This window comes from Channa argus, chromosome 10 (genome assembly GCF_033026475.1).
Source record: "Channa argus isolate prfri chromosome 10, Channa argus male v1.0, whole genome shotgun sequence".
Classification (NCBI taxonomy): Eukaryota; Metazoa; Chordata; class Actinopteri; order Anabantiformes; family Channidae; genus Channa; species Channa argus.
Window position 1 is genome coordinate 21,643,517 of NC_090206.1, and position 26,066 is coordinate 21,669,582.

At 39.1% G+C, this 26,066-nt stretch overlaps 1 protein-coding gene across 9 annotated transcripts in view; it reads right to left on the minus strand.

The window, feature by feature from the left end:
- The window catches only part of si:dkey-237h12.3 (teneurin-3), a 136,573-nt gene that overhangs the window by 56,505 nt on the left and 54,002 nt on the right, over window positions 1-26,066 (minus strand). For 8 of the 9 annotated variants that reach the window (XM_067517767.1, XM_067517764.1, XM_067517763.1 and 5 more), the window contains 3 exons: window positions 17,407-17,632; window positions 8,472-8,710; window positions 878-1,003 (listed from right to left, as the gene is read on the minus strand). In XM_067517767.1, the coding sequence (XP_067373868.1) occupies window positions 878-1,003; window positions 8,472-8,710; window positions 17,407-17,632 (591 nt within the window). The remainder of the gene's footprint in view (window positions 1-877; window positions 1,004-8,471; window positions 8,711-17,406; window positions 17,633-26,066) is intronic. The other variant, XM_067517769.1, reaches the window with a different exon arrangement.

A 26,066-nucleotide genomic window follows, 5' to 3' on the forward strand; every position in this document is an offset into this window, starting at 1 on the left:
GCCTGGAAGCCAAGTTTACCTCTGGGGAAAATAATAGCTATTGATTGCCCTTAAACAGTCCAAAATCTGCTTCATGCTATCTTAATTAGCAGTACTTATGAGGATTTAAATTTAGCCAAGTTTAAACAATCGAGCTTTTGCCTAGCCTACTCAACTCAATTAATGTTTTCGTGGCCATGCATTCTAAATACCACAGTGTGCTCAGAGATTAATTTGGTGGCTGTTGCTGTAAAGGTGAACTTAGATGGCTGGACTGCTCCTTTTTTGAATACACAATGGTCCAAAGTTATGATTAGCTAGTACAAAGCTGTCTGTAATCAGCCAATTAATATTCAGAAGGTGAAGGAATAAACTCAAAAAGCTGACTGTGCATCGATCATTGAACAGTTTACTCTGTCATTTAGGGGGCCAAACAGTCTCTGTTTCAATCTGACCATTAATTGGTATTTTCGTGCATCAAAACCTTTTTTTTTTTTTAAAGTTAACATTTAATTGCTACAGGCAGCCTTATTTTCATATTTAACTCTTTTCTTTGATCAATTCTTTATTATCGCCAGAAAAGCTCAAGTAATAAATCAAATACAACAGACAAGATAAATGAGAAATTTTATCCATACTTATGACTTACACGGATGCAGATATCTGAAAGAATTAGACGTACATGGTTTAGTTTAGGTCTTAACCCCACTTTGGTTAAGCAACCAATTAAGTTGTTGACCTTATTATTTTCATTTTGAAAAGAAAGGCTTAACCCTGGTAGTCAATACAACTACAGTGAAGCCAACAGAAGAATAAAAAGCATGAATCCTTTTGCATTCAGAGCTTATTTGAAAGTTAAATTGTGATTTATTCAGATATCGGTCTTTCATTTCCTCACCGTCAGCAGCCAGAGCCGTCACTATGCTGGACTGAGTGGGCCCAGTCTTCCCAACTCCTCCGTTTTCAAAAGCCGGCTGGTTGTCCAACTCTTGGAGCTGCCAATTGAGGCCAAAAAGATGCATTGCTGTGAAACACACACACACACAAACACAAAAAAAAAAGCTGCGTGGGCTTGTAGAAATTGATAAACAAATAAGCAAACTGTCGCACAAGAACAATCAAGCCATTTAGGCACAAAAGACCCGTAGGAGTGCACAATAGATGGGTCTAATGCAGCCAGTAAAACAAGAGTTTAACTTCCAGCATTTGAGTTCACAATTAGTTTTTTTGTTTTTTGGGGTTTTGTTTTTGCAGCTACTCTGCCATGGGTGGCTTTTGTGTAAGCTTAGCACTGACAGAGGCCAAACAAAGTCATTTCAATCAATACCCAGGAACCCTGTTGCTCTAGCATGTTTCCTTGGAGAGCGCTGTTCATTAACGTGCAAGAGTGTCTGCACATAAACAGCTACTGTATCAAAGACACCAGCAGGCAGAATTTCTATTTTAACTCAAACCTTTTACTTCAGTCAAACAAACGAGATGCACTGGAAAAGTCTAATACAAAAACAGAAGGACACTGTGTCTGAAAGAGTGAAATGGAAGAAGTGAGGCACTTTTAAGAAAGTGTTAGTGTGTTGAGACAGACAATCGCAGCAGGAGGGGGAAGTGAGAGGGTAAGATGCTGCAACACTCTTCTAGTTATCTTACATAACTAAACTGTGTCTGGCTTTCATTCATCCAACCTACTTTATTGTCACAGCACTGGATCCAATCAAACTGTGTTCTTCTTGTTTTGGGAAACTGAGGTGCTTCTGTGAGCGCAGTGAGAGGGCCAATCTCCTTCAAAGTCACCAGCAAAGAAACATGCTGAGGAAGCCTCTTGATTTCCGACCATTTGATCTGCGGGAGGAACTTTTCTCCAACACCCGTCGCTCGCTGGGAAGATAGATATTGACTGCAGCAAATAACTTGAGGTGCATGAGCGGCCAAAGAGAATATCAAATGTGAAGGAGACCAAAAGAGAGATGGGAAAATTATATGGACAGTGTATCAATCGGTACTTTGTTAAGAAAGAGGGTGTGAGGTTTATTTGAAGCCTGCTGACAAAACTACTTGGCTTCACTTTAGTGAGAATACACACACCACTGTCCTTAGAGGTGCTTTGTGGCCTTGAATGCCAATCAAATAATGCACATTTAACACTGACTGATAATGTTTGCTTACCCACTACAATCAGCCAGCATGACCCTTAGTGTCAGAATCCATTTTCCTTGCCGGTGAAGCTCTCTAGAAAAAGAAATGAGTGCTGACTGGTCCATCGATATTTTTGACGTGGCTGACTTTTCAAAGCCCTCTGACATTACCACCCAACGTGAAAGATATGTGTATTTTTGTTTTGTTTTTCGTCTTTTCCAGATCAATGTGGTTTCCTGTTGTTATTGATAATTTGGTTTGAAAATGCTCTGAATCTCTCCATCTTCATCAGAGACAGATAATTCTCAGTAAATAAAAAAAAAAAAAAGAAAAAAGTACTAACGCACTTGAAGGAACACAGGCAGACACAGACAGACTGCAAAATTTGCCAAGTAACAAGCCGTTCTCCAAAAACATTTTCATTTGTCCTATACACTGAATCCTACCATACAGTACATTCTCCTTTGGCTAGTTAAACTGTTAAACCCCATACTTTTTAAAATCAACTTTTTCAAACAGTGAACTGTGTAAACATTTTTGGCTGCAAGTCTGAACATGTTGGTGGATTTTAAGTGAGCACAGCCTCCGGTCTTCTGAGAAAACACTGCCTGCTGAGCTGATTCCTAAACCGCAAGAATCAACTGGAGACATGGAGCATTAACCCCAAGTGAAACACCCTCTGCACACAGTGATTGACAGCATGAAAACTAAGCAGATTGAGGTATCACTTCCAGAATAAAAGGCGCCATTATCTTTCACTTGACAAAACCACTATTTACAAAATTAGTGCTAAGGGCTTTCCAAAAAGGAACCCTTTCACGGCTAAGAAAAAAATCTGTCACGACAATGACGGGCAGAAGACAGGACAGCATGTATTTCAAAGAAGACATTCAGTAACACACAGCGCTCTCAAACACTCGGTTGCCGATTGTACATCTCAAGATGCAATAAGGCTTTAAGATTTTAGAATCTAAAATCTTTGAACTTGAAGCAAGCAGGAGCATACTGGCATGATCTTTGTGACACTTGGAACATGCTACTTTTTAAGGTCATTTTTACCATAGTCAGCATCATAGTTTAGGCTGCAAGTAAGCTAATATTTGATAATATCCCAGCAGAGATAAAGGGGAGTGGGGATGTTCAGATTCGACATTTGGTCTTAAAACAAAGGGATAGAGATAAAGGGTAATAGTATCATTACATTATTTGAATTTATCCACTGCAGACCATAAGTATTTGTTGCAAATTTTATGGCAATCAATTTTTTGTTGTGACATTTTGCTTTGACAAATGTCAACTTGCTGGTGGTGTGCAGGAAAAAGCCATAGTATCACCAAAGTTATAAGAATTTATCCTCTGGGGTGGATGTTTGTACTAAATATGCTATAAAACTATGTGACACTCTATAGCTAAATGTATAAGAAAAGACAGACCAGGTAAACTAGAGACTATCCACAGCTAAACACTGTCCTAGTCTGTCTTCAGTAATACCCACAACAGAAAAATAGTGGTGGTGGGCTCTCATGTATCAAGCACATACACACACCACAGAACAACCAAGAGCGTATCCCTCTTCACTGCTCTTAGTACACAGAGGCCTGAATCCCTACTTACCTCATCAACAAATTGCTTTGAGGTGAACAGCCCTCAATTTATGCATTTGCATATGTTATGCCTGCAGCGTAGGCCAGTTCAATTAATATTTATGGGCAATAAGCAACACTCCACTTGGGCAGGAGGTTGGAAAAGCTAGCTTCTAATTTCTGATATAAATATCTGCCCTGTGGAACACCTCCACCGACAATGAAAGGGGGGTGGGGGTGGGCTGGATGTGTAAGTTCACAACAAGTTTGTCTGAGCTCTGACATTTAGTGTACAGAAGCACAAACACTTCAGCGCTGGGGGGAAAGAAAATGTAGCAGGAGCCCCATAAAATCCTCCCGGCTGTGCTCACAGCAAATTCCCCAATCTTGTTTACATCATTCTTGGTCATGTTACCTGCTAAACACACAGCTAATTATGCTACAGATGAAAGTGGTATATCTCCTGTATATGAAAAATTATTTAAGCTGAGCAATGTCTGTCGATAAAAAAATAAACAGTTACTAAACTTCTAAAAGCATTTTCTGTTGAAATATGCAGATGACATTACTCAGATGGCTATCGTCACAAAGAATAATTAGTCCATTTACCAGAGAGAGAGGTGGCCCATCTGGAGGCGCAGTGTGCCAACTACAACTTGGAGCGCTACAGCCTCAAAATTATTGAGATAAACATTGTTTTATGCTGGAACCTGCCTGCACATCTCTCCAGAAATGTCCCCAGGGGTAGAAATAAGCTGCACAGCTCAGAGGATGACTGAGATGGTCCTGTTCTCTGGGACAGTGTCTTCAGCTATCTCAAACAGAATGACAAACGACCAACCAAGACAGCGTTTGTTTATCTGGTCTTGTGACAACTGATGCAAGCTCCCTTTTGTTGGTCACTGTGGGATTTCTAAATTTGTTTAGTATCAGGTATCAGTATAATGTTTTTTTTCACCAATACCCTGCCCATCCTGGGTGAGCGGCGCCAACTAGGGCCTACTTTAAACCAAAAGACCCCGGCATGTCTACAATGTCACGAGAATCACAATTTTAATCAACTGACTTTCACTGCAATAATAAGAATAACCTACAATTGATTTTTTTTCTGTGCCTGATAAATTAAGTGGTATTAAATTAAGATATCAGGGAATTCAACATCGTAAATTAAAAATCTGTGAGATGCACTTCTACAAAGCAACAGATGACATGAAATAATTAATGCCTTATTTAAAGACATTTTTGATTAATATATTCTTTATATTTGCATTAAAAAGCAATGTCAGGCAAAGGACGTCTATCGCCTCCACAAACTTAATGATCAAGCACGTTCAGTGAGGAAATTTATTCACATTCAGTTTTGTTTGTGCAGTCCAATTTAAAATGCATTTCTGAAAATCCACATGCTGTTTCTGCATCCAGTCAGATCATCAAAGTTGGACTCGGGCCTGATTGGCCTCCCTGTATCGGAACAATCGCTGAAATCCTTCCAATCAGACCAGTTTGCAGAACTGGAACTGGAAAGCATCACCTCAGCAGGTTTACCTCATTTGAAATACAGGAGCTGCTTTTTGTCAGCCAGGGTCTAATTTTATGACTGTTCTGTGTGTTAGTCCTGAAATCAATTCGATGATAAACATTTTATCAGAACAATGTGTTTCAAATCATGATGAGGTGTATTAGTCTTAATGTAAGCTACAGAACAACAATACAAACAAAAAAAGCAAGAGGAAAGACTGAGCGTTGGACAGTCTAATTTTATCACGTAATAGGTGCAGGTGTGCCTGTGTTTGTCTTTGAATTTGTCTTTATACTAATGGGACTGTGTGAGCTGACACTAGAAAAGTATTAAAGTATGAGTGCACATTGTAGCTATTTGAGTCATTGCACCTGGCAGGTGAATTGGCGGCAGATAAAAGGGAGAGGAAGTGGTGGAAACACTCTCAGACACCTGAGAGGCAAGTAGCAGAGAGCTGCATCTGCTTAACAAACACACACACACACACCAGGAGAGTGGAAGCACCAGGCACACACTTTGGAATTAGGCCAAAAATACAATTCCCAAACATCTGACAGGTCTACAATTAAACACGTTTGTGACTGTTGGGATGAAAATGTTGTAAATGAATCCAGTCTGCTCGAACTGTTAGTGACAACAGCTGAACAAATGACTGTTTCTGCTCGTTTTCTCTTTGTAAACTGAGCAAATCTGTTATAAGCAGAACCACAAATAAAAAATAGCAACTGATTCCTACACACAGAGGAGCTGTTGATGTACAATATTTTATATATATATATATATATATATATATATATATATATATATATATATATATATACACACACACACACACATATATATACACATATATACATATATATACACATATATACATATATATATATACATATATATACACATATATACATATATATACATATACATATATATATATACATATACATATATATATACATATACATATATATATATACATATACATATATATATACATATACATATATATATACATATATACATACATACATACATATATACATACATACATACATATATATATATATATATATATATATATATATATATATACATACACACACACACACACACACACACACACACACACACTAATTTTATGATGATCATGAATGAGAAACAGTTAAGTCAATAAAGTTGTTGTGAATATTGATATAGCGCATTTATGAGTCCTCCTCCAAGAGAGCACTCCCCTCTCTGTTCACCAATAAAACACTGGTTATAGGATCTTCCCCAAAACACCATATTTCTCCTTATACAACTGTGTCGCATTTCCCCTGCCTCAAAGCTGGACGAATACTTCGATATATCTGCTCAGGGAGAAAGGCACAGTGTAAAGATTAAGGGCTTGGATGACAAAGGAGGGCATGAGCAGTGATGAATCTGTAACGGGTTTAGTGCTGTGGTCAAGATTCTAAAGGTTAGGAAGAAGTCAGATTTGACACACGCTGTAAAAAATGTTGCAAAGCCGTCTCAGTGGAAATAATTCCCAAAAGACAGGGGAGAGGATGAACATTAGTTTATCTTCCTGAGCGAGATAAAAGGTATTTCCTGTTTGACAGAATGAACAAGTTTTGCTTCTAGTACAACAAAGGCTTTGTGAACCAAGGTCTTCTTTAAAGTTCAAGTGTTCAGAACATTTCCTTTGTTTTAACAGCAGAACTGCTCAACTTGTGTTCCATTTTGACGTGGCCATCTGTGCTGGCCATTTCAACGTACCCTGCTTGTGTTCTAACAGCAACCCCGAGGACACGAACAGTCTGTCATTCTGTGAACTGGGGATCACAAGTGTGGGGATGATGCACAGCCCCTTGTCAAAAAGAAACCGACAGGAATGTCTTGTAGGGAACTGTACTGGGGCCATGTCTGCATATCTGACTGAGAGCTTAGTCAGATGGAGACGCTACTGAATCATATCGGGACATCTGTAATTTCTGCAAAAAGGAAAAGGCAGTGAAATAGAAATACTCCTGGCAGAGATCAAACATCACAAAGATTAAGAGGTATACCAGCTCCATTCACTCCAGGCAGCTTGTCTATCATTTGTTCCGTTTGACCGAATGACATGTCTAAAGATTGTCTAATGCCACTGCAGATAATGGAGTCATGCTTTTTTCTCCCTAAAACTGAAAGAAATATGTCGCTTCTGGCACACAAAGTACTCGTTTTCATGTACTTGGGTGACAGCTTGTTCTTTACCACTTTGTCAGGCAATAACAAGTATTCAGTGGCAATATTTATGCTAAAGCATCAGTGTACAGTGTAGTTAATATTGTCTGGCGAGGTGGTTATTTCAATTTTTCCATTATTTCATTTTTTTAATTTAAAATGACAATTAAGGTGAATTAATGTAATGTAATTAAGTCTTATCATGTAATATAATATAATGTGAATGTCACACCCTTGTCATTACACACAAATATATGAACATAAGCCTTTTCCTAAAATCGATCTAAAAAGTCTGTACAGCCAAGAGTCTGTAGAGATGTCCAGGATAGAATATCTGGTAATGTTTAGCTATTTAGAGACAAGATTTTCACCTCCTGAAGTGCTTTCAGTCACAATCAGGGATTGAACCTTCTAAGTGGACTAAAGTGAGGAGGAAAAGAGAGAACTTTTAAAACTGCTATCATGGGGGTGGTGTAGCGAAACAAGTCTGAGGATAGCTGGAGGTAAAAGCCCAGTAGCAGTGTGGCTTTGAACTGCTGAGGCAAACGCATGTTCAACTGCACAGATGAAGAGTTGGCGAGGTTGTGTCGGTAAGATCTAGAAAGCAAAAGATAAAAAGAGAACCCTGGTGTGTGCCTTTGGTCAGAAGGGAAAAGAGAGGCACCAATGGCTATTTATAAGTCTTTCTGTGTAGGTCTAAAATAAAGGCTCAACCCCTTGACAGCAAGTCCGACTTAAATCACAAGTCTTAATAATCAAATTGCCAGTCAAGATCAAAGACTTTCAGGTATGAAGGTTAAAGTAAATCGAAGGTATGTTGTAGCTGGAATTGCAATATTAAAATATAATCCAGGAAAAACATGAGCCTTAAATGCTTTCCGGTTTCAAGTGTAAAGTCAAGACTTCTGGGTGTATCAAGTCATCACGTCCAAGTCATGCGTGTTTAAAAGAGACAAAACTAGCCGTCGCATGGCTCGTATTAATATGACTAATCAGATTTTGAAATCTAGCAAACTTCAAAAGCTCCAACAGTGAGATCACAGCCTTACCTATGCAGTAGCAGAGAATGATGGACAGCACCACAGCGATCCCCACAGCGATCAAGGCGGTGCACTTCCAGGAGCAATGTTTAGGGGACTTCTTGAACTTGAAAGCCCCCCTGGACAGAGTGTTTCTGGGCAGTGGGCGTGCGGGTGTGGAGTAAACCGTCCCTGTCGCCATGGTGTAACCAGGGGCTGCCGCACCAAAGAAAGGTGTTGTTCCAGTGCCCGTTTTAAAAAGGAAGTGCCTGTGGAGGGGCAAAAAAGCATTAAGATGACATGATTTCATGAATGACTGATAGGTCCTAAAGAAACGCAAGAGTCAGTGGTCTAATTTATGAAACTGGCAATGTGTTCATCTTTTTCAAAAGTTCTCTAGGTCACAACAAGTCCCACACAATATAGTGCTGCTGAACAATACTGTAACTCCCATGTGTCTCAGACTGCAAGTGGAACTGGGTTATATTCTAATATCCAGTAAAATCCTGACATTGGAAGAGGTGAACAAAATGTACCTCATAAAAAACAATCATCTCCCACTTGCCCTTTTACAACTGGGCCTTTGCTAATAGCCCATTATACCTGGGGTAATTAAGAGGGTTTAATCAAATGCACTACGGAGTGATCGTCCTATTAACTTTTAAACCCCACATGAAAAGCTCTTAAGTAAATGAATTAAGCCTTGTTGCCACTGCTTAGAGATTAATACCCAATTGCCTCCAGGCTTATGGGGATGGCCAGGAAAATTGGACAGACTGACCATGCATTGCAAATGCTACTTAAATCTAGAACTGTCGAATTTCATTTCCAACGCTGTATCCATTTGGTGGAAAAAAATTAAAAAATAATAAAAAAAAAAAAGACAACAAACTGTTGCAAACACAATATTTTCTTTTTTGTTGATTATGGGAAGACATTTTGTGCACGTCTGTTTTGAGCAAATACTCGCTAAGCGTGTAACAAATTCATTAAAACTGGAACAAACAATTTGCCTTGCTCAAGAGCACTTGAACAACGTAAACAAAACGGGGCAAGTGCTACAAACTCACTTCCTTGTCCAGGTTTACTCTGCAATGATCTGCACATTAAAACAGCTTTACAATCTTTAGGAGGTGGATTAAAAATCCACCAATAAAACTACCAATGCATAACCAAACAAATTTCTTAAAAGGGTTAAACTTGTATAAATACAACTTTTAAATAGACAAATGTGTACAAAATCTTGAAAGAGTTAAAGGGTAAAAGAAGCACAAACCTCCTTATTTTGCTCCATTCCCTACTTTCTGCTAGAAGTTACACATTTTCCATGTCGTGTTTTATGTGTTCTATAGATCCCAGGAGGAACGGGTTGCCATGGTAACTGCAAATTTAAATACACCGATAAACTTATAAAGCACTGTTTGCTCATCAATTATTTGTACGGCATCTGTGAAGTCTGTGTAAGTTTTGTAAAGGCTTTTTTTTTTTTTTTTTTTTTTAAATCCAGACTGTGATTCCGTGCTGAGGAACTCGAGAACAGCTAATTGTGCTGAATTTAAAGCCAAGTAGTTAAAGACTGAAAATCCATTTAGTGACACTTGCTAATCAGATTTCCCCTCATTTGTTGATGGAAATGGTGGGTCAACATGCTTTAGGGAAGCTGTAAATGCACCTCAGTTTCATTAACTAGAATATCTTTTTATTCAGACTAAATGTTATGTGCTGATTGATATTATCATGTATAAGTGGGATAAGCATATGTGGAGGGGGACACAACATAAACCTACGCTATAACATATTGTCATATTTCAACCGTCGTGCTGATATTTCAACTACCTCCCATCTCCTGTGAGGATTTATTTGAGCTGAGACCTGTGCTGATCAATTCATGACTAAAAGAACAAATGTCAGATTTGGATCGTCTGGCTCCTCGATGCCCCGATTGACACATCCTGTCGTGGACAGACAGGGATTCCATTTAAAGGTTACGGCGTGTCACTGCTGGAATGACAATGCTTCATGTGTCTGGAACCAGCAGAAGTTCTGATTCCTCAACCTGGAACAAACTGTACCAGAGTTGCAGCACACACTGTAATATGCAGTTGGGTATGAATTGAGGTCAAAACTTGCACAACACTGAAGATGGCAGACGTGTAGTCAGACACACAGGCAAATAGACACCACTATCTGGGGAGTTAAGTGTAAGTGGATGCAATCTGATGAGATAGACTGGATGGGATGTGAGCGTGTGTCTATGTGTGGGGAGGGGTATGCACTCCATTTGAAAAAGGTGAATACCCATTTTAAAGTTGCAGAGATGATCCGGCGACAGTTTTGAGTGTAAATAAGTCTCTACGAACTACCTGGACTTTTATTTACGCCAAGACACGAGTACATAATACTCCTGCCACCTGAACTAAGAGCCCCAAAGGCAGAAGTGTTTTACTGTAGGGCTACCAAACAGTTTGTGATGCTTTAAGAATGTTACAAATAATGTTAAAAAAAATAATCAAATAGAAATATATGCAAAAACATAATAAAGTAGCATTTTACATCGTTGTCTGAACAATCCAAATGCTTGTACAATAACAGAACTTATGGTATTCTGTGGGTGGGTTAAAACTAGAAGGTCAGCTATATTTCAGTAATTTGTTTTGTGCGTGAGAATGTGTGTGAGAGTGTCAAAATCTGTGAGTACCACACAAAAGTGCAGTATATCACTAATTCTTACACAGAGTAATTCCTACACTGGGCATCTCTTGCACAAAGCATTTAGAGTATTTCTGGTACTAATGTTTTTCGTGTTGCCCTCTCTCCTCCTTTTTTTTTACCCCCCCGCCCCTTCTAAAGAGCATATTGAAGGGGTCTAGAGATGAAATGCTGTTGGACATGATTAACAAACAGCGGATTGGTGTAAATGTCTGCAGCTATACACACTGGGTGACCGGCTGTAATTGATTACAGCCAGTGTGATGCAGCAAGGCACATTACTATGCTAATCCAGACAGCCCTAGTGATAGCAATGTGGTGTGAGTAAAAGAGAGAGGAAGAAGGGGAAAGAGACAATCAAGAGAGTGCGAGACGGAGAGGGAAAGAGAGCAAATGAATGGCGGTGCGTCAGTGTGATCGGATAGAGCGTTTGTGTGCGCAAGGCCCGTCTGTCCCATTGAGAAGTCTGCAACACAAAAGCAGCAGCCAGCCTCGTCTCCTCTGCTCTTACAACACTGCTTGTCATCAGAATGACATTTGAAAACATCCTCACAGAGGACAAAAGACTAAACAGTGAGTGGGTGGATTTGTCTACAGCTAAGCCCCAGCTGGAGGGGTGAGAGAGCACACTAGAAACAATGTGAATCGAAGCCCTCAGAATATGTAATCTGCCTATTAGCCGCTGTTCTGTGTTAGCGTTAGCATTTCAAGGTGAGAGCTGGAATAATCAGGACACTTTAATCTACGATCAAAAAAAAAAAAAAAAAAAAAAGGTCTACAGATGTGATGCAGCATCGCAGTGACATGTTTTCTCACAGACCATCTACGAGCTGGAGCTATTCTGGTAGAGGTACCCCTGCACCGGCGTGATGGTATTTAAGGGCAGCCACGCTCTTCTGTGCCATCCTGCCCACAGGGATCAGTGTGGTGCCATCTTGAGTCACTCCCTGTGAGTGCTCAGACTGTTTGCTCATGGAATTCATTATATTTAATGAGTTTGATTAGGTTCACATAAGAACAGCTCAGCTCTTATGTACATAGATTTAAGACATCTCTGGACCCCAACTAGCCCTCAGTGTTACTCTTTAGCTTGATCTTGAGGAGCAACTCTGATGAGGTCATGTTTCACTATTGTCGCTGCCGGAGGTTAAACTTGCAATGTGTGACAACTTTTTCCATGACTGACTATTTAGATTGTTCTTCACCATCTATCCTGTTTCATGAAAGCTTTTCCATTTGCTGGAAAAAAATCATCTGGAACAGATGCACTTCATATTGCCAGCGGCAGCATCAGTACCAGTTTTACAGTAGACTAAAATATTGCTGAATTCTGTGATGTTGTCATCACAGAAATGTGTGCCTGGCACTAAATATGTTGGCAAAATAAACAAAAAGGAAAACACACACGAGAAAAAGAAAAAAAAAAAAAAAAAAAAACGTTTCGAGGATTACCACTTTGTGTACACCACCATCCACTTTGGCAGGTAACCAGCCATCACTGCAAGCTCCTTTCTATTTCCAAAGGCTAGCTGGCTGATATCTTACACATGACTAATCAGTCCTGGTGCAACACTGTAGCTAGTGTACAAAGAAAGTTCATTTTTCCTCCTCTGAAGTGAAGCGTGACACACACACACACACACACACACTCTCACACAACAAATCCTACTTGGATTACTTCTGCTACCCTTAATTCAACCCCAAGAAAAATCCTAACACATTTTCCATCAGGAAAATGTACTGTCTGTGGGACACTGTACCATATGATGATTTTAGAGCTGAGACATAATTTCATTTCACCAAAGGACTCCCTCGACATATGAATCCAATGAGGATTGACAGGACATTTATAACTGCAACGTGTGGCTGGGCAGGCCTTCAAAAGACTGCTTCTGAAATGTCAGAAGGACTGTCCTAGCTGAACCTCATTGAATTTGAGCAAAAAAATAAAAAAATGCTGAAGTGGGCTCCAAAGGACATACATATGTAAGACCAAACCTACCTGCATCTCATCCAGGGGAGCACTTACAGAGCCTATAGCTTGTACCATTAAGACTTCAAAAAGTTCACACATACCAATATAGTCCACTATTGAATCCTCCTCAAGAATAATTACTGTATATGTGCACTGGTGTGTTAAGAGACACGGTGATTCATTTTATAATTAAATTCAATGGAATATTTCTAATTGAAAATACAATAAAAAAACTACTGCAGTGGAGCCAAATGGTTAGTAAGGGAAACCCAAGGGGTTTATTAAAAGTACGCCACACACTTTAAAGATCTCAATGTGTCCCCTGCACTTGAGAACAGCCACGAATGGCAAGCAGTATCACTGTGGGTTCCAGTTAATTGAGCCATTTAAATGGAGTGGTCTTAGCATACAGCAGAACAAAAGCTGAAGTAGAATCACACCTTCACTGATACTGAACTTGCTTCTTTTGGTTCTAGTTTGAGTAGTACATGTAAATGAATCTCATTAAAATTCCCTATGACTTTTCCACATTAAAACATCTGCAGTACATCTAAGTGGGAATTTAAAAAAAAAAAAAAAAAAAACACCTCCTCCAGATGACATCACTCTGAGGAAACCTCAGTTCAGATTATGTCATCTTGTTGCTCATATTATGGGGCTTCTAATCATGGTCAACCTGCTTTTCTATACCTCATTCAGATTTAGATCATCTGAACTCCTAATGATAAAAACTCCTCTAAGAGATGTCATCTGGAGTCAGAGGGACATTTAAAAACATTAACGTAAATTTACATCGTAAACTAAAGGCATTCAAAGCAAGATAAAGAAATGGACATTGATTGCACATTGATTTGGCATGTGTTTTTTTTTACGCCGGATGCCCTTCTTGCCGCAACCCTCCCATTTTATCCGTGGACTGGCACCAAGACTGTGGCTGGGTGGGGCCACACCTGATGATGTAGGATTAGAACCTGCGGCCTTCTGTATCCCAACCCAATGCCCTACCAGAGATCCTCCAGGCCTCAAAGTTGCCATTTAGGGGAAAACCTGCATTTCTCAAAGTGCCAGAAAAACTGCTCAGTAGACAACTGCTCCTGTTGGTCACGGGATTAGTGGCTTCCAAACTTTTCCAGGTCAACCCCCCTTAAATAGCATTAGCTTCTGGATTGGGTCCCCCTCTTAAAAACCTCACTGATTTTCCACACTGATCTTCCCTCATCTTTCTAATAGCAGGCAATTAGAAAGATGAGCAAAGCAAATAAGATTTTGCTCTAACTATATTTAATAATAATATTCATTAGTTATAGTTTCATTTCTTGCCCTTTCCCTCAGCTTTTTCCAAATAGCTGAGAGTATATTTTTTTTAATCCAACAATACATTGTTAAGTCTGACTTGCAATGCACATTGACACTTGTTTCATTTTTTCCTGAGCTGTTAACAAAGGCTTAATTTGTCTGATGCATATGTTTGATCTTTTTTTCTTTTTTTCACTGCAGGAATAAATGACCCGAAATCAAACTTTGTGTCTTAACAAAGCTTTGACAGTGAGATCACAGTCGGATCAGTGACTTTACTCATTCACCATATGATAATGAGCAACTGTTACAGTGGTAGTTACTGAGTGCAGCACTTCACTCATTTAAAAGAACACTGAAAGCTATTCACTGTGAAAGCCAGTTGGTATTGAGTCAAATTAGCACACTTGTGCTTTGAAGACCGGCGCTGTTATAGGAAGTTACACACACACACACACACACACACACACACACACACACACACACACACACACACACACACACACACACACACCATTAATTGCTGTAAAAGTAGCAAAAACTGTCAAATGAGTGTTTTATTTCAAGGAGGTCATGTCACAGGAAATATTTTAAATATGATCATAACCTTGTAATTTATATTGGACACCTTTTTAATCAACTGCCTTGTTAATTCACAGTGTTCAAACGTGATCACATCTACTGTGCTGCACAGGAAATAAAATGCATGTTGATGTTGAGGATTCAAAAGAGCTTCATGCCACCTGCGAACGCTGTGTGCCAGGTTTTTGCAGGCCCTAAACCCCCTGAAGACAGCTTAATAAATACTTTGTGAAGCTTCTGTTTACATTTCCCAACCTGGTGGTTTACTTGACATTTGCAATTATGTCTTGAACCAGGTCTTCCCTTTTGGCCTCATTGGTTCGTAGCAGCCCTCTGTTCCCACCCACTGACAAGCACTTGATTTAGAGTCCACTGTGGTGATAGTGATTTATGCCTTGGTTGATGATAGGTGTGCACATATTGTTTTGTCGATACAGCTAAGACAGCTCAAGGTCATTGCGTGGTTAGTATTCAATCACTGCATCTTCCTGAGAAAGTGAAACTGTCGCCACATATCCCAATTGATTCAGTCAGCTCAAAAGAGGTAGTTACTTCATGCTGCCACAGACCAAATTCAAAGTTTACGCTCATCTGAATCTCACACATTGCCAGAGAAATATTGGGCGAGAGTGCAATCATCTACTTGAGACCACATCTAAGTCACAGCGCAATGTACTACACTTCATTAGCCAGGATATTTTGAGCTTACTGATTAAGAAATATGTAAGTGAAGTTTCAGGGAGAACTTTTGGCAGAAGCTTCTATGACAAAGTTGTATCTTGCACAGCAAATTCTGATATAACAGACAATCTGCTTACCAAGTTCCTTGTAAAGTTATAGCCTCTCTGATTTGAACTGGCAAACTCTCTCTGATATTCACATAGTTCACTCCAATCAGGCCCTCTCCTTGAGTGTAGGTCTGTGTAATTTAGTAATCAGCCCTTAATCTTAGGCGCCTGCAAGAAGCAAAGAAAATCTATGAACACTTGACAACATTATTCTCAACTGAGGAGAAACTCCAGCTGTATTTATCAAACTCAGCGGTAACCATATTATGCCATGCACAATTTGTGGCATGATAATTTAACTTGATGAGGTGTAGTCCTTAAAATAGGCTTAAGAGTGAGACACCCTTAAATATTTAAAACCCTGGAGTGAATTATCATTTTATTACCAACCCATGTTTCGGGGAGCAGCACTAAAACCATTAATAAAACCATCAGGCGTCAAAAATTATTGATGCTGTTCTATGATCCCAGTTGTTGGTAATCTCTCCATTATCTTATGAAAAAACTTTAAAGCCATCATTGAACACTTATATATATTTATTTATTTTTTAAAATATATAATAATATATTTTTTTAAATATATTTTATTCTTCTAGTTCCTCAGAATTTTATTATATATATTTTTTTAAATATATATTAAACCCATTCCCCTGTTGGGGAGCACTGGGCAGCCACAGGCAGCACCCAGGGAGTTAGCACAGTCTCGCTCAAGGACAGACACACCTACTGTAAGTGCTGGGATTTGAACTAAGAGACTGCATCCAGGAGCACAGTGGTAGAGTGGTTGGTGCTCGCGCCTCACAGCTAGAAGGTCCCCGTTTCACGCCAGCGCCCAAAGACAGCTTAATAAATGTGTTCTTTCTGTGTGGAGTTAGCATTTTCTCCCTGTGCTCACGTAGGTTTTCTCGGGGTACTACGCTTCCCTCCCACAGTCCAAAGACATGCATGTTAAGTGAACTGGTGACTCTAAACTGCTTGTAGCTGTGAATGGTTGCCTGTCTGTGTTGGCCCTGAGATACATTCGCGACCTGTCCAGGGTGGACCGAACCTCTAGCCCAGTGACAGCTGGCACAGGCTCCATCTCCCTTGCGACCCTATACAGGATAAGCGGTTGAAGATAATTAATGGATGGACTTCTGCATCCCAGCCTGATGTCCTACCTATTTAGCTGCCGCCTTGAGAAAGGTGTATAGTACTATTTGTTAACATAAAGTCCCCACAACTTTCTTGTACTTACATACCCGGGTGATACTGTGCATTTTCCTAAAACCCTTAGCAGGTCATTTAAATGCTCCAAATGTGTAGTGGAGGCATAAAAGAACACTGTTAATGAAATGCTTTTTTTTTTTTTAAAGAAAAACAGCCTAATGTTTCAGTTATGACCGAGTGAGTCACGGTTAGCCCCGACTGTGAGTTTAACAAATGTGGACCCATATCTGAGGACTCAAAAACACATCAAACATGACAACAAAGAAATCGGACAGGTCAATAGATTTGGAGAATAAATGCTGAGCAAGTTAAGCTAAAGTAAAAGTTTTATACATGATTTTATTACTTTTTTTTTTTTAATTAACTCCTGGACCTGAATTTCCCCTTTCTATTGTGGGTCACTCACCTGCTCTCCAGGGCGACATTGCTGCCCAGGACCCAGCTGTCCTGCAGCTGGACGCATTCCGCCGTACTTTGCAAGTCAGCCGCCAGGCCGGCTGTGGGTGGGGGGCTCGGGCTCCTCTGATTGGCCAGTGAGCTGCGGGTCAGGGACGTGATGGATGGATGCTGCTTGTGCGGAGGCGGGGCTGGTGGGAGAGGTGGAGGGCCTTGTTGAGCAGACAGGTGATCACCTGTAGATCGGCAGAAGCAAAGAGACATCTGAAAATGAGTTGGAGCATTCTCAATAGTGGCAAAAGAGAAATGTGGTAATTTATTATGCCAAGTTAAAATTACACCCAAACATAAGAATCTGGAGTGCGAATAGACAGCAGATGGATAAGATTATGCATCTGCCTTGTATGCAAGATATGGCAGCATATAGCCACCTAACAGACCCAGAAAAGTAAATACAACCAAGAGCAAGACATTAAAATGAGATGCAACCACTGCAAAAAGAATAGAAATAGGAGTGGCTTTTATGGCGATACACATAATAATTGTCGCAAAACGCCACACGGCTGACAGTTGGGTTCTCTTAAACAGAAGGTCACTTAGAGAGGCAGCTGTTCTTTTATGGGCGCTTAACGCAATGTTTCACATTTGATTACAGCCAGAGAAGACTCTCAAATAACTAATGACCAGAACATCCATTAGAGCTCCAAGAGAACAGGTTTTCCAATTTCACACAAAGCTGTGTAATTGGCCCCCAGAATGGCATGTGGTGATTATCTATCCATCTTCCCTCTTTAAAAAGGTAAAAACCCACAGTGCTGACAATTCTGATTTGCTCCAATGAGCCCCAAATGGGTATCGTCTTTCTTGCCTTACAGAGGCTGGGAGAAGATTGAGAAAGCAGGGACTTGTGTCTTTTAGGAGCTACATGTATTGTTTTTGCAATGACAGCATGAATTTCTACAAAGCCTAAAGGAGTTACATTTGGAGCATATGGAAGGTGGTCCTTGTCCACGATTTAATCTTCGCCGCATAAAGACCTTGTGGACTATAAGCCACGGATCAAAAGCTGCTCTGTGCTTTTGGCTAGTCATAACAATTTCATTAAAAGCATAGTAGTCATTGTTTTGTAGAGAGCCTTTAATGACCATGCAATTTTTGTCCTTGTCTGGGCTTTAGCCTTTCACTGTGTCCTTCTATGCCTAAACAAGCCATTCAATACAGACAAACGCGGCTCCTGTTCGGTTCACAGTCCTAGGATGACAAACATATGGCCTTCAGAGCTAGGAAATCGTTTTCACAGCTACAGTACAAGGTAAAAACCTTTAGATTACTGTACATGGAGGCTACTGGTACACAGGAACATTATTTCTCTCATATTAAAAGTAGAAATCCAGCGGAAGATTGCATGAGAATGATTGCAGAGAGTAAAACGGCTCTCCCCGAGGTAACGTAATTGCAGGGACAGTGGCAGTTGTAATAAAGTTTTAGAAGAAGCAGGTTGTACCAATCATTTTTGTGACTGATTATTTGCATGATACTTTTTTTACAACTGAACATTTAAAGAACATCTGTTACATCTGTATAAAAGACAGACAGACAATTAGACAAGACAAATGTACTGTATACAAACCCCGTTTCCAGAAAGGTTGGGACGCTGTGTAAATGTGATTTAACAGAATGCAAGGATTTGCGGATCGTTTTAAATATATTTTTATTGTAAATAGTGCATCATTCCCCGCAGACTGGACTAATGTAATGCTCTCCTCTCTATTCTACCCGAATAAACCAGGTACAATTGTTTTTAAAAAAAATCTGCTGCCCCAGTCCTGACAAGAACCAGAAGCAGAGAACACATAGCACCTGTTTTAAAGTCCATACACTGGTTGCCTTTCAGCTTCTGTATTGATTTTAATATTATTTTACTTACTTTAAAGCACTGTATGGTCGTGCACCAGTCTACCTGTCTGACATGGTTCCTTTGTATGAACCAGTCTGTGCCTTCAGATCCTCTGGCACGTGTCTTTTAGTTGTTCCAAAGGGCAGGACAGAAGTTTTTGTGAGGCAGCTTGTAGTCAGCCAGAGGATCTCAAAACAACAGAAAGTGTTTATGACAAACTTAGCTCCGGCTTTTGATTAAAATGCTTTACGTGCACTATTCATTTATTATATGTATTTTCTTTTATGCCCTGTGTATATATTTTTCTACTTTTACTTTGATTTAGTCTCTTAATTTTTCTCTTATGTTATGTTTATTTTAATCTAAATTTAATTAGTGTGGATTTTTCTTTAATATTTCCACTGATTCTGATCTTTATTCTAATTATTATCCTTTTATTTTTGTACTTTAGTCTCATTGTCTTATAGTCTCATTGTGTTTTCTTATGGTCTGTCTTTTTTAAATTCCTTCCATTTGCAAAACCCTCATTGTTTTGATAGTCTTTATGTTTATTGCCCTGGTTAAATTTGGCTTTTCATCAGCTTTTCAATTATCTGTAAAACACTTCAACACTGCATTAACTTGTGGGAAGGCAAATATATAAATAAAGTAGGATTCAATGTTTCAAAAAAAATACGCAAAGGACCATGTTTACCACCGTGTTGCATCACTCGATTGTCACCCTGAAATAAACAACGCCTTACCTGAAGACATTGTCTGGGTGGCAGCATATGTTTCTCTAAAATCTGTACACTGTATGTTGTTCAGCAAGTCGTTGTTCACTCTCCTCTTTAGTGTGGAGGATTGGGTATCCATGATTTCCAATATGAATTTCAAATTTTGACTTGGCAGACCACAGGAGAGCTTTCCAGATCATCTTTGTCAGAGAAGGTGGCATCATGTCATGTGGATCTCATTTTTTTGTTTAACTCACATTTGTGGATGCAGTGACAAACCGGTTACCAATAATGGTTTTCTGACGTATTCCTGAGCCAATGCAGTGACTCAACAGTCATCACAGAAATGTGTTTGTCTTTTATGTAGTGTCGACTGGTTGTTCAAAGAACACAGTCATTCAACTATGACTTTTGGCCTTTTTACATACATTTATTCTTGTGGTTCCTCAGAATTTTTAATGATACAACCATATACGATGAAACTCCCAAAGTCTTTGCACTTCTACATTGAGAAACTTTATTCTAAAGTTATTGAACACGTCCCCCCCACAGTGTGAACCTCGTCCCATCTTTACTTCTAAAGGACTCAGCCTCCCTGGGAGCCTCTTCTTATACCCAACCATTATGCTGACCTGTTGCCAATTAACCTCATTAGTTGTCAGATGTTCCACCAAGAGTTTTTTCTCTTTCTTTTGTTGCTTCTGTTCCAACTTTTTTGAGACGGATTTTTTGCATCAATTGTATCTACTTTTTCAATAAATCTTAATCTCTCAGTTTCAATACTTGACATCTTTATGCTATGCTATTGTCTTTACAAATTTACAAAAAAAAGATTTTAAACGCTTTACAAATCATTGCATTTTTTTTATATTTTACACAATCTTCATTCCTGGCAATGGGCACCGTACATTGATAGATGTATTGTTGACATAAGTAGTGAATGTTGTGGAGCAGAATCAGGAGTGACATGTGTGTCCCAGTGCTGTGCAGTGCAGAAGGCCAATCTAACATTAATTAATTCCCAAACATAATTACACAGCAACAGCATGTGGCTATAAATACCATAAAAGCAAAATCATCAGAAGCAGATGAAGGTTATTTTTTGCTTCTCCTTGTGGACTGTGATTAGAGTTTGATCAAAGCCAATCAAAAGTGATCCCCTCGTCCCCCCAGATCACCTTGTTCAAAGTCAATTGTGAGTCCTAACACATGAATTACCTGAGATCAGCTGCAATATTGGCATTTAAAAAAATCTAAGGTCACTATTGCTCTAAGTGATAATGAACACAACACATCCCACTCATCTCCTGGGTTAGACAGTGAGCCCTTTTGGAAAAATGCTAAGTAGGCTAATAGAAATGTGGATTATCCATCAACACTGGCTGGTTTAACTTCACCTCTGGGCCTTATTCAACTGTACAAGCCCACGGCAGCCACAAGCTCCACTTCACATTCCAGAAGGAGCATTTTTCATATAATCAGCACACACTTACATAACGGTACCATCAGCGAAGCAGAGGGTACAATCCGGCAGGTTCTGAAAGAACAGACGTATGTTGATACTTCTTAAAATAATTATTTTTCCAAAGTGCTTGTGCAAAATAATTACAGTAACTTGATTGTAGAGTAATTAAATTAAATAGGATTTCACTTGAAATAAGCACATGCCCTTATTACACAAAATAAACAAAGTGCACAAAACTATATTTGTTTCTCCTGTTCTGCTGTGCAACCATAATCTTGTTATAAACACTGGCATATGAAAGTCCCTGTAAACTATCTGCCCTCCCATTACACATTACAAATAGAGATGCGTGACAGATATTGCACAAATCTCTTTTCATTTATTTTCATGTCTACATATTGATCTAGTGGCATACAGTGATAGTCCACATCTTGATTTCCCTTGTTAAGTTTGCCGCTGCTGTATCGCTCACACTGAGAGTTAGAAATACATCACAGACTAACTTCAAACCAATAAAAAATATATGTGTTAGATAATGTACAGTAGTGCAGTAAAATTAGGACTGAGGACAAAGACAGTGCCAGCACAGCAAACTCACAGATGTCTAAACATTCTTAAAAACACAAGTTTACAGTCAACCTTCAATCAACTTCTGATGAATCAACGCATCAGAAGTCATGTCCGAACGGTGACGTGATATAAACCACATTTTTAGGTGAAAGCACATGCTGAACATAATGTTCTCAAAAACTCAAAATCCCAAAACGCTTCAAAAAGGAGTGGGATTTGACATGAAGCAAATCTGACTGCATAATCCCACAATGGACTAACAGAACATAAAACCCTATCTAGTGAATTAAACCTATATGCATGGCTATATGTAAACTGAAAAAAGTGCAAAAGCTTCTTAAAAATTCTTTTAAAAAAGGCATTTCAAAATGTGAGTTTGCTGTAAAATGATGAACTAAAAGAATAAATCTGTTGTGTTTAAAAAAAAAAACTTGAAGAAGTAAAGAGAAGTCTGAGAAAAACAGAGACATTGTCTAAATAAAGTGGACAGAACCAGATTAACATCGCATTTTTTCGTCTTCACAGACTTTGAGATGCAGTGTTTCAAAGACTAAAAGCTGCTATACTTAAATGACACTAATCAATCATTGTTTGATTTACTGAGTATTAATCCCATATAAAACCAAAGCTTAGCATTTGGACTAGATTCACCATATCATACTGAGGGAAAAGCAACAGCTGTGATAACAAACTGCAAAATGGCTTCTCCATCACTTTAACTGATCAACAAATATACCCACGCAAGCCTAACATACCAGCAAAACATATAAAGATTTTATGCTGAAGTTATGCCCTTTTTGTACATGTGAAACATGACTTTGAGTGATTTATTATGCAAAAGATTTTCTCAGCTGAAGGATTTTCTCTTCCCCTTAATCTTGATCGTTGTTAGGTCAAGATCAAATGCTGTAATAATTGCTCTTTTAAAAGGAGAATTGTTTACACAATTTTATGCAACAAGAAACCAAGTAAATATTGACTTCACATATAACATTTTAATTACATTGACTGCAATGTTTAAATTCAGCTCACTTTAACAGACTGCATTGTATGACAGTCATTTTGAGTATAAACCTACACGACATGTTTTTTTTATTTTTGTCATGTACTCAATTTCCCTGCACACAGTGGGTGGCATATGTCTGAGTGGTGTAGGGCACCGCTGGTTATTGGTCTCCAATTTGAAGTGTGGGTTAGAATCCAATTTCTTACACAACATTTTTACACTTAAGATTTGGTTTCTCTCTATGATGAAAACCTATAAGTGATAACCTCAATGTGATTCTATGTAACTCAATGAGCAAAACACAGCACTAGCAGTGCAGCAGATCATTGTGCATTCTCTGTGTACTTGAGTTGAGGTTTGAAAAGCCACTAGGGCACACCATGCTAAAATATAGACTTTTGGCGCTGTAACACTTTGAATTAGATTACCCAGTCCCTCGCAAATGTTGGATTTTGTTTGTGTGTGTGTGTGTGTGTGTGTGTGTGTGTGTGTGTGTGTGTGTGTGTGTGTGTGTGTTTTCTAAAAGAGCACACTAAACAATGAGCCTTTAAGAAAGCTTGGCACTGTCTTCCAGAAAGACACACAGGGAATTAAACTGGCCTTTAAAGTGCAGGCTCACTGACTGGGTAGGAAGATGAAACAGCTGTGTGGTTTATGGGGCTTTGCTTTAAAATCTGATCAAGACCGATGCATAATTCTTTGAATAATTCCTCAACATCAGCTTGTCATCATCTCCATCAGCAACATGCTTAAGAAGGAGTGTACTGATTAATACTGCATGCATTGTAATATCAAATTAAGCTTTATGGAGCTTTAGGAATAATTTTATTTTATTTTTTTAAACACAAACACACCCTGGAGTAGATGTTTGTTTTAGTTGCTCCCAAAGCTGCTTCCACTGCGTTTTGACAAAAGACGACTGCATTGGTTTAGTGAACCATACATGTCAATGAGCAAGGACAATACTCAGTTATATGTGGTTTTCTTGGAAACCACCATTCTGAAAGCAGTTGGGCTTTGCCCATTCATTGGGTTTAATCAGTTTTAACTAAGTAAACTATTTCAGAGATCACTGTCTGCATGTTACGTTCAAATATCAACACATTGTTCTTGAACTTTTTGATCCCACTTCTTGATACTCGGATGTTGATGCCTATTAGAGTTCTATGATGTTCGCTTCTTTGAAAATATGATTTTTTGATTAAAGCATTGACAAGCCTTGAATGCTGCGCATAATGTTCCAACACTAAGTCAGGACACAATTAAAAGCCGCTTTGCACTCACTAAGCTTGGCAAGCTCTGTGAAAGCCTTTTCATATTCATTGTGTAAGTACAGGAAAAGGTCTTGTGCCATTTTACTCTCCATTAAGAGACTGATGCAACTGCTAATGGAATTCAAAGGGCATTTGCTTTGACTGACTTGCCCTTCACCAATAGGAAAATTGCAGTGTGTGTGCATCACAGGGATTCCATCAAAACAGATCACAGAACTTATAGAGGCCACAGCTTTTCAATTACAGCTTCCAGTATTTAGTTTTTACAAAGGAATTTAACGTGTCAACATATCCACCCTGCATAGTTCAAATTTCTGAAAACATAGTAAAGTAGAAGACAGGTCTTCCTATTCGATTTTATATGGAATGAATAATGGATGAATTCCATGATAAAACATGCCATTTGGACCAGATAGGATGTTTATATATGTCAAATCAATAAATTCATTTTCATCAGCGCCTGGTTTTCTATTCAGCTTAGCACAGCTCTGGCGCCTGGTTGGCAGTAGCAGCATTCTTTAGCAGAAAAAGAGACAGCAGCTTCTCACTGAGAAGCCTCAAAGGTGGGGTGTGTGAGGGGGTGGTGGATTGTGTGCCTGTGTGTGTGTAAGGGGGGGGGGGTACCCGGTGGAATTCAGGACCATTAGAACAACCTTGCCCTAGGTGAGTTTTGGGGATTTACTCTGCAAAGAGAGTTGGCAATTTTCAGGGGCTTGGGGTTTTGAGAAAAAATAAATAAATAAAAGAATGAAGAAGCCGGGTGAATTCCATCATATTTCCTGCCAGAGTACCTTTACTGTTCTCACAGCCTTGCCCACTCTTCTCCTAACTTTCTATCTGATGAAAGACAGAAATTTCTTTTAAGCTATTTCTCTGCAGGGGAACCAGGATGTAAGTAATATTTCAAGGATTACATAATTATTGCATTATAGAAAGGAAGACATCTTTTCACTTACCCCATACATAATGTGCTCCCACACATTCATATGGCTAGCATTCATCAACGCACATTTGATGCAAATCCCAGACTGCCATTCATTTAAAATGTATGATTTGTAAACACAAAAAAGTTGAATCCACTGAAAAGATGCACTATGAATATAAGCAGCTCCACATCACCGTTTGTGCATCTCTCTCACCCTCTCTTTCTCACCCAGACATGGCTACAGATGGCAGATCATCATACAGATGATGACTGCTTAGCAGTTCTTTCTGACAGCTCTCCGATTACATAGCAATTACACTCCTTCTCAAAAGCTGCTTTGACAATTAGCCTGCTGACAAAACACTTGGTTGTATTTATTCATGTGTGGACAGCTTTGGCTTCTTGTTTGTCCAGAGAGATTGTGTTCACACCTAGGTAAAATGCTTCAATTTCTAACTTCGACAAGGCGGCACAGTTTCTACAATTCAGTACCAACAATACATGTTTTACTGTCTTTTCTTACACCTGCAGAGCAGAAAACCTGGCACAATCCACAGGGAAGTGTGCCAGTTCTCACTTTTTAGAAACGCATTTGTGCTTGATTTGCACTCACACAGCCATTAACTTCATCAACCACTCGCCATAAGTTAATTTTCAGGAGAGCTCAGCAAGCAACTGATATCAAACATGCAATTAGAGTATTGATTTTCATCGTCAAGAAAATGTCATTATTTTGCAAAAGCCCACTCAAATCTTTTGGCCACAAGATGTGACAACAAAGACACACACAAAATGCCAAGCAGCATTTAACATAGCT